This window comes from Zingiber officinale, chromosome 6A, assembly GCF_018446385.1.
Source record: "Zingiber officinale cultivar Zhangliang chromosome 6A, Zo_v1.1, whole genome shotgun sequence".
Lineage (NCBI taxonomy): Eukaryota > Viridiplantae > Streptophyta > Magnoliopsida > Zingiberales > Zingiberaceae > Zingiber > Zingiber officinale.
The window spans coordinates 105569447-105579466 of record NC_055997.1 but is presented as its reverse complement, the minus strand read 5'-3'; the positions used below and the strand labels follow the sequence as shown (position 1 = coordinate 105579466).

General features: G+C 34.6%; 1 protein-coding gene across 1 annotated transcript; it reads right to left on the bottom strand.

Annotated features, from left to right (window-relative positions):
* Positions 1 to 401: 401 nt before the first annotated feature.
* On the bottom strand, positions 402 to 9757 carry LOC121997248. The gene is made up of 7 exons (XM_042551569.1): positions 9621 to 9757; positions 9335 to 9520; positions 6465 to 6550; positions 5713 to 5859; positions 1550 to 1673; positions 791 to 1077; positions 402 to 677 (listed from the first exon to the last, which is right to left on the bottom strand). The coding sequence occupies exons 2-7, from the start codon at positions 9516 to 9518 to the stop codon at positions 585 to 587; spliced, it is 921 nt and encodes a 306-aa protein (XP_042407503.1). The 5' UTR covers positions 9519 to 9520; positions 9621 to 9757; the 3' UTR covers positions 402 to 584.
* Positions 9758 to 10020: the final 263 nt, after the last annotated feature.

Below are 10020 nucleotides of genomic sequence, written 5' to 3'. Positions count from 1 at the left end.
TGTATTTTACTATGGGACCAACAATACTGGACCGCTTGGGATGCACAATATCATCTTTTACTCCAATAAGTGATAAAATGTACTAGACATAGCATCGATTTCTTCGTCGATCATCATCATCAGACTGTGATTGTCTCAAAAATTCAAAATCGATGATGACTATAATACCCAGTTAACTATTATCAATAAGCTTGACGATTAACATCTCCACATGAAATCCAAGTTACCTTAAAACACAGTTCTACCCAAGAAACCAACTGTTTTCTAACCAGAGAGGTACAGATACCTCTGAGGACTTCACTAAGCAACTCAGTTTAAAGTCCATAAATTATTTAAATTTGGTTTAAATTACAACCATTCTTCGCATTTGATCATGCGTTCTTTAGCATATGGATGGTAAATTTTAGTTACACTACAATATGTGGTTAGGTCATTAAGAAGTGGCTACTGAATACCAATTCGTCATGATCGTGATTAAAACAGGACATTTAAAACATAATTAGAGATAAGGGGTCACCAGATACCTGGCGTCAACACCAACAAATATTTACAATCAGGATTTTCTTTTATAGGCGTTGCTGCGTTTATAGAAGTTTGAGCACCCTCAGGCGCTCTTCATGCTCCGGATCCAGTTTCGCTGGCGTGTAATGACCGTGAAGATCTTCTACCACATATTCCTGAAACAAGGGAGGATGAAATATTTAGTGAGGTGAAGAAAAATGGCAGCTTTTATTTTGAAAAAAGAAATAAAATCTTATAGAGATGAACTGTAAGGAATAAATATGCTTGCCTTTGTTAGTTCCCTCTTCGTCAGGGTGTGATAATGCCTCTGCCAAATCCTTTGGATTGCCATTGTAGTTGCAAGGAAGCCATAGGCGATGCCTAGGATGGCAAACACAACGACAAAAATGATAACCACCGCAAAGCAAGCCTCAAGCGAAGCAGGGAAGCAGTCCAGGAGTCCCCATCCATAACAACAGTTCCGGCAACCCGTCATGCAGGGATCATTACTATTAAAGGTTGAGCAGTGAAATATAAGCCCGAAAAACCCAAGTAGCACAAAGAATACCAAGACACCTGCAACAACCAAATAAATGCCATCCAACTGTAAGGCCATCAAAACTTTTCACAAAACATAAGCACAAGATCTGCTCACTTGAGAAGGAAATTATTGCTTGATAAAATTGTTACAGGAAAATAATATGGGAAATCAAGCAAATGATACTTGAAAACAGACGAATCTAGCTTATATATTTGCCAAATAAATTTCTGGCTAAAGGTATCTCTTGCATATGCCACATAAAAAGCACATCACAAGTTGGTCCATTAAAGTACCATTTATTTGACCTCAAAGAAGTCTACAATACATCACTGTACAACCAAGCTCAAGCAAAAATCTTGCTGAATTAGCAGAATTTCAACATGAAGCTGAAGTACATAACCTTAATAGACAAGAACCGTATCCTACAAAGAAAAACAACAAAATAATTGAATATCTAAAAGTTAAAAAAAAAATGGCATTACTGAAGTGGCTAGTTCATTATACTACCTATGCAGTAGTAGAAGGGTACAGGATGCTTTGACAATATACGGTCCCAACGATCAGTGAAGGAATTCCTAAAACTCCCGTTTTTGTCCAGAAAATAAGCTATACCACCAATTGTAGCAATAACCTGAAAATTACCAAGAATAGAAGAGTTCTCAGTGGCAACAGTGAAAAGAATGCTTCCATCAACCTAAACTTTTTACATACCAAAAATAGAGCATTTGTCTAGATATACTTTCTTGTACCAACTATAGCATATTTCCCCATGGTAATGCAACTTTAAAAATTATAACAACCAATAATTGGCCACAAACCAAAATGAAAAAAGAAGAAAAAAACTAAAGTTACATTAGGCATTGTCAATCAGTGCAATTGTCAATCAGTGCAAAAAGTGTTTAGACTTTAAACCAGATAAGAATTGATTTTAATAGTTCAATGAAAGCAAAAATCCTTGTAGTAGATACAAATAGATGGAACTAACTCTTTGTGGTTGATGGATGCAATGTTTATAATTAATTTATTCACGGAGCAATAACCACAATAGATGCAGGGAGAACGTCCTTGAGACATGATTCTGATTTTAGTTATCTTTTTCCAGCAATATATGACAAGCATGATACTTAATGTGGCTAAAAAATCCCACTAACACACTATTAGAAGGGCCCCACTTGTATGATCCAAGAAGCTATAGTGAACACACAAGCTAAATCCTCAACAGCAAAGCGGAGCTTTCTAAGAGGCACACAGAAACTAGGCATTAGAGGATGCTTACCCCATGAGGCCTATTAAAAAAAGGCGCTCTTCAATTGATAGACTTTTCAACATTTTACTAAACCACACACTTCACTTTCACTAATACCCGAATCACGCGTCACACTTTTCATATTTATCAAATCATGCACTTCTTTCTTAAAAGACCCCTCCGTCCATACACACTATCCGACCCACCTGTGCCACCGAATCACATCTAAAATATCAAAATAAGGGCCACGTTTTATCGAATTTTAAAATACATTGGTCCTGATTTAGATTGAATTTGATAAGCCTAAGTCCATTAGTGTAAAGGGTCCAAATTCATAACTTTTGAACATAGTCAAACTCGCAAGGAATACATAGGCATTGTTGTTGAGTGAATAAGGTTGGAATTTTTTTTTAAAAAACTCAACAAGCTAAATAGAGTGTGGAATCAAGGTTGGAGAGCAAGATTACACTCAAGAGACTTGTCGGAATGCATTGGTTCTGATTTGAATTAATTTGGATATGCCTAAGGTTATCAATGACTTTTGGCGAAAACTCATTGATAGGATTAAAGCCACCGGTGACTTTTGGCTATATCTCATGCAAAAACTCACTGATGATAGTACAATATCTAGAATTTAAAATTTTTAACATGGTCACACTTAGGGAGTCCAGGAACAAATTGGTGGTGTTGTTGAGTGAATATGATAAATCTAAGTCATCGATGAGTTTTGGCCGAAAGTCACTGATGATTGTACAATGTCCAAAATTTAAATTTTTAATATGGTTAGAGTTAAGAGAGTCCCGGGAACACATTGAGGTTGTTGTTGTTGAGTGAATATGATAGGTCTAAATCCAATAGTGAGTTTGTGTCAAATTTATTTAAAATTGTATAAATTTTAGAAACTCACAGCAGCCTATGTAGAATGTGAAACCAAGGTTGAAGGGTATGGTTACACTAAGAAGACTTTAGAAATGCATTGGTCTTGGTTTGGATTGAATCATAAGTCCATCAATGAGTTTTGCCTAAAAGTTGTTGATGGTCGTACGATGCCCATAATCTAAAATTTTTAACATAATCAGAATCAGGGGAGTCTCAGGAATACATTGGTATTGTTGTTGAGTAAATATGATAAGCCTAAGTCCACTAATGAGTTTGTGTCAAATTTACTCAAAGTTGTATAAATTTTAGATACTCACAATAGAGTGTGAAACCAAAGTTGGAGGGCATGGTTACGGTCAGAAAACTCCTATTAATGCATTAGTCTTGGTTTTGATTGAATTCGATAAGCCTAAATCCATTAGTAAGTTTTGGACAAGATGGTTGTACAATGTTCAGAATCTAAAATTTTTAACATGACCAGAGTCACATTGGCGCCATTGTTGAGTGAATATGATAGGTTTAAGTCCAACAGTGAATTTGTGCCAAATTTACTCAAAAGTTGTCTAAGTTTAAAAAACTCAAAAACAGCCTATCTATGATTTGAAACTAAGGTTGGAGGGCATGGTTAAGCTTAGGAGAGTTGTAAGAATGCATTGATCCTGCCATCAATGGCTTCAGTGAGTTTTAGCCAAAAGTCAGTAATGACCTTAGGCACATCCAAATCAATTCAAAGTTCAAACCATGATCAATGCATTCCTATAAGTCCCTGAGTGTAACCATGCCTTCTAACTTTGATTCCACACTCTCACAAAGTCACTAATGGACTTAGACTTATCATATTCCTAGGACTCTTGCAATTTGTCCGTGTTCATGAATCTGACCCTGTATAGCCACTATCAATGAGTTTTGGCCAAAACTTACAGATGGATTTAGACTTGTTAGATTACCAATGTATTCTTGAAACTCTCCTGAGTGTAACCATGCCCTCCAATTTTAATTCCACACCCTATGTAGTTCGCTGTGAGTTAAAAAAAAAAAAACAACTTTTTTCAAAAGTTAGTTCATTTTTTTGAGATTTTAAATGTGCTTTGGTGGCTTGGGTGGGTGAGATAGGTGCATGCATAGACCAAGGGGTATTTTAGGAAAGAGGTGTGTGATTTAGTAAATATGAAAGTGTGGTGTGTGATTCGAGTATCAGTGAAAATGAGATGCGTGATTCAGTCAAATGTCGTAGAAGTTTTCCTCAAGAGTTTCTAAAGTAATTCTTTGTTCAGTAAAATCCCATACAAAACCTACCTCAGCCAAACTCCATTTGATAAACCAAACAACGTTCAATTCACATGAGTCGGAGTCACCCTAAACCAACTCATTCACCCCAATCAAGCTTTTTATCTTAACCAACATTCGCCGCTTAAAGCTAAATTGCATCCAGCACGGATGAATTTGTATGAGATAGAGTCGCTCTAAACAAATTCATTCACTCGACTGAGTTGTTTATCTTAACCAACACTCACGCTCAAGGTAAAATTGCAACCAGCTCGAATGAAACTAAGGGTGTCCATTATTTGGTTTATCTTAAAAAAAATCAAACCAAACCCTATTTAATGTTAGGGTTAGTTTGGTTTGATATATTTGGCTATATAATTTGGTTAAGTTTCAATTTACTTTTTTGAAAATTGATTTTAAACCGAACAACCAAAATCCATGCGTAATGTTTTCATATTACCATTCGTGAAAATTTATATATAGCATTATTCTTTAAATTTTAACTAAAAAATAAATTTATATTTTTTTATTCCAATTTCTCTCTCTCTCTCTCTCTCTCTCTCTCTCTCTCTCTCTATATATATATATATATATATATATATATATATGCAACATAAGATTTTTCAGAAAAAAAGAAAAAATATTGTGCTAACATAGATGGATTTGGACTCAGCTAGGGCAAGCTCAACCTGCCCCAAATTTATTTTGACCGAATTCCACCAACTTTGTGGCCATCGAACTATAATCCCAATCGGGGCCCAAGACAAATCAGTATAATTAACTAAATTCCATAATGTGTTGTAAAATTATTAGTAAGAATACTAATTGTGGAGAGAGTATTTCCTAAGTCAGCAACTGAACTTTTGAAATCACCTAAGAACTAACTGTTTGTTCCCCAAAAGAAATTTTGGAAAAATAATTATCCGTAAACGACACTTTTTAAAGAAAGTGAGTTCGAATTCTTTGAATAAATGGGTCACCACTTATGAATAGTTGAAACTTACATACTTTTCTCTTGAAAAAATCAAGGCATAGAGAATTAGCTAAAACAAGCATATATACATATCACTTGTATTTCTGCAGGAAAAAGTCAAGAAAACTGCCATCTATTGCACCAGTAAAATACGTATAAAAGCAGCTTCTTAAAGAATATAAGAGTGAAATAGTTCCAAAATATATTGTTAAAATCAACTAAACAGGTCTAACAAATGAAGGAAAAATAAGTTGACATGAAATGTACAGCGCAAACAAACCAAAAATGTATTAAAATTGCCCTTACAGTTTGTACAGCAAGAAAGACAAGGAGCACATCTCTGGCTACGAAAATGCGGAATTTTATTTTACGCCATGCATAATCCTCCAGAAATTCTACACGCAGATGGAACCGAGCCTTGCATGTTGTGCAGTGGGAGAAGGCAGATCCTTCCTGTAAACAGGAGGAAAATTTGATCACCAAAATATCGAAGAAAATAACAGATCATTTTTTTCTGATATGGAAAAGTAATGAGCATATAAACTCTCTACAATAACAACTATCAAGAGGCTTATAAATTAATATCAACTTTCTCAGTTCTTGAATGTGAGAAAAAAAACAAGTTTTCAAGGCTGTGAATGAATAAACTCAAAATGTAAGAACAAATTATGTAAATGAAGCTCAAGATAGAACTAAGGACTAAGGAGATTACAAAATTTTATCAGAGAAAGTATTAGTTGAATATCTTATACTTAGAAAAACAAGTAAAATAGGGAAGAAAACAGCTTAGTGTTTGTCTCTTGGTAGCGGGCAAGCTTAAACACACTAAAGTTTGCTTAGTGATGCTTAGGACTTATACAATCTATCATAACAATTAGAAGAGCTAATAATATCAGTTTAACAAAATTTACTTACTTTCTCTGTGCTTGAAACAGATGGATTCGTTTAAAATCAATTTGTTTGACACTTGTTTCAATCAACACTAAGAATGATATGAAATGCATTACGAATTTGCATTGATAGCCAAGAAAAATAAGTGGTTTAGGTGGAAAATTTGCCTTTACTGAACGCCAATGATCAAGGCATGAACAGTGGACAAATTGTTGAGTGCCTTTGCATAAGCATGGAGATATCAATTCATCACCTGTAACAACAAAGACAATGGCTATTGTATATATCATGACTATCTATGATTGCAAATTTATAAAGTTAGGTCAATCAGCTAACAGAAAGTATCGATTAGCAACAAGAATTCATTTTTAGGACCAATAAGCCAAATTTTTTACAATATAAGTTTTTGTTAACTTTATGAAATCAACCATGTACAATGATATTTCATATTTAATAAATAAAATTATGGGATATATGGTTCAACATCTCTGAGATTTCATATGGGGGTATACTAAGATTGTTTTGCCAAATGCATGCATGTCAAGTAGCACCATCAACTGAATCAATTACACACCTATACTTGGCCAAGGTGGAGTCAAGAATGTTCATCAGATAACTTTTGCATATCAAGATAGCAAGACAATTAGAGACATCACCTTGGATTATTAGAAGTGCATATGAGTAGCATCTCATGGAGGTGAAGATTGTTGGTCCAGCTCTGCAACCCAGAGTGGGCTTTTGGACCTTATTGGCCCAAAAAGATTGAAACCTTGTGCGTCTTTCAGTATTATAAGAGATTGATTTCAGCCAGAACAAGGGGGATACAAATTTTCTCGCCTTAGAACTTTAAATATTAGGAGACATCTTTGGGGAATGTACAGAGGTTATGGAAAATTAGAGAGTTCTTGTCCATGGAGAGCTAGTGAGGACTCTATGAGCGAGTTTTTGTGCAAGGTGCAAACATCAATTATCTATTAGTGGATGAAAAAAAAAGAGGTCTAGATAGGAACAAGAGATTTGTATATGGTATGTGAAATGGATTTGAACTGATTATTTGTACTTTTATATCTCATATTTATAGATTTGAATTCTCTATGTGGATATAGACACACCAAACCACATTAAACTGATCTGTCTTTTTTAATGTGTTTTTGCTATTCTCCCAAGAGAGACAAATTTCATCATGTTGGTTTATCAATGAGGTTATTTGGCATTATAGAGGCACCAAGATTGGATCCATAAGTTGTAGTTTGAGATTGTGGAATCTAGCAAACATTGTTACAATGGTCTTCAACCCCATCCAACAATACCAGAGGGAGGTTTATAATTGCATATCCCCATAACAAATCCAATTCTATGAATGATAAGATACACTAAGGTTATGTTTTCTATGAGGGAAGAAATCAAAAACAAGGTAATAAGTAGCACACACTTTTAGCAAGTGAATTAAGTAAGCTCTATGGTGGGTGACAGTTGTTGGATCTACAACATATACTTTATTATTTTTATTTGTTGTGGAAAAAAGCAATTCTAAATTTAATTATCAAAAGAATTTGATGGTCATGTCAACATATAAAAAAAGCTAACGCAATAGGAAATAACTAAAAAATATTACTATGTTGAATTGATAATAAAATTAAAGAAATAATGTAGATATAATAACCTGAAAATAAAAGAATTAAATTATCACACAAATTCTCTATTGATAATCAAGAAATCCAAGGAACTTTCCTAATCCAATGTCAGGGGGCCACTTCAAGAGATTTAACCTCATTCTAAGTCTCAGAGTATAGTGAAAACTTCCATCAAATCCTATACATTTCCTTCTCTCTAGTATTACTCTTCACAACCATATCATCTATGTAAACTTGCATATTTTCATCATCAAGAAGTCAAATAACTTAATATCAAACTTTGTAGGCTACATCTGAATTTTTTAAACCAAAAGGCATTAATGTTAGAGGAATAAGTATTTTCAGATATTTGAAATAAGATATGAGACTCATCCTCTTAGGTCATGCGAATTTAATTGTATCCAAAAAAACTTATTGTGAATTCAATTGTATAAAAAAAACTCAGCATTTTATACCCGATTGTGTTGTTTGCCATCTAGATCAATTCTAGACAATAAGAATAATCACTTCGGCAAGTCTGGTTTAAATAAGTAACTTAACAAATATGCACCACTTCATTTAACTTCTTCACCATAATCACATTAGCCAACCAAGTCAGGGATTCTGTTTTCATGATAAAGCTTCCACTTAGCATCTTGTTACCCTCATCCATTCTGTCCACCTTTGCCTTAAAAAACTTCTTAGGTCTTCTGGTTTCCGGGCCTTATTATTAGATCCATATAAGATGCAGCATTCTTTGATTTTTTTTTAATACCTTTTACTATGACACCGATATTTTAATCATGGTTTCAAGGATGCATTAAATACTTTAAGTATGCACAGATATGTGGGTTTATTTTATGTTACTGTATTCTTATAATGTACATTGTATGCTTGGAAAGTGTTAGTTACTATACCTTTATTTCTGTTTTAGATACATAAAACTACACGCACACCTATCTACAAGTTTGCTTTCAGTTGATGGTTTATTCATGAGGATGGATTCATCTGTACATATTCCTGATGGTTTATTTGGACATTTGTTTTATATATACTGCTCTTTTATTACATGTTCAGGCACTGTTCCATGTTTCCGCATCATTCAAGTTTTTTTTTTTGGTCTAAGCAAGTGCTGGAGAAATTTTCATGCAAGCATGAGTCTTTCCAAGCTAATGAACATGGAGACCCACCTAGTGTATGAATATACACAGTGATGAGATTGATGCAACCAACAGAATCATTTGAAAGTAAGACATCATATAGGCAAATGTAGTGATTACATAATGAAGAAAATTGTTTCAAGCATGCTGTCGACAATTAATCGAAAGTATATGTTAAAACCCACAAAACTGTATCAGGAAGTTGCGAAATGGCATAGGGTAATAGGGCATCACAAAATGCACAATCGATGAAAGAAAAGTCACCTGGGACGGAATCGCTCTCCAGGCAGATGCGGCAGCAAGCAGACGAAACAGTGTCAGCCTCTTCGTCCTTGAATTCGCCCAAACCCTCATGAAGCCGGGCCCGGGACGATCCAGTCTGCCTCTGGATGAGGGGATCGGTGCCACTCTTCTCCTCGTCCCGGACCATCTGCGCCACGCCTCTCATCCCTAGAAAGAAATCACAAAAAAAAAAAAAAAAACAGCGTTAATTTCGGCGAAAATCACCAGAAAACACAGCAAAACACGAGGGTTTTCCAGGGCATCTCACCTTCCAGACGAGGAAGAAAGCAGCTAAGGATAGATCAACAAGCTGAACGAGGCGGGAATTGTGAGAGAGGGAGGAGAAAACTTGGCGATATCGCCGATAAGTATGAAATCATTGTTAGGTAATTTTGCATGCAGTCCCTATTGGTAAACAAATCTTTACATGTAGTTTCATCCATGAAAATTTTTGTTTTCACTCCCCAGTCAAACATCTTTACCTAATTGTCCATGATATTTTTAGGTACAAAAGTCTAAAAATCAGTATAAATCCTCTTAAATTGAGTATATTAACTTAGAATCTAGTATATTTTTTATCAAATTGAGTATGATTCTTTTTTCACCTCAAAATATACTCGATTTTAGTTTAATGTGCTGAATTTAATAGGAATTATACTCATTTTTAG

What these genes read in the sequence shown, in the direction of transcription:
- LOC121997248 (XM_042551569.1), bottom strand. Translation starts at nt 9,518, where the DNA reads ATGAGAGGCGTGGCGCAGATGGTCCGGGACGAGGAGAAGAGTGGCACC. An exon ending in GGAGAGCGATTCCGTCCCAG is followed by an intron (nt 6,551 to 9,334) that starts GTGACTTTTCTT and finishes TTGTTGTTACAG; the next exon opens with GTGATGAATTGATATCTCCA. An exon ending in ATCATTGGCGTTCAGTAAAG is followed by an intron (nt 5,860 to 6,464) that starts GCAAATTTTCCA and finishes TCCTGTTTACAG; the next exon opens with GAAGGATCTGCCTTCTCCCA.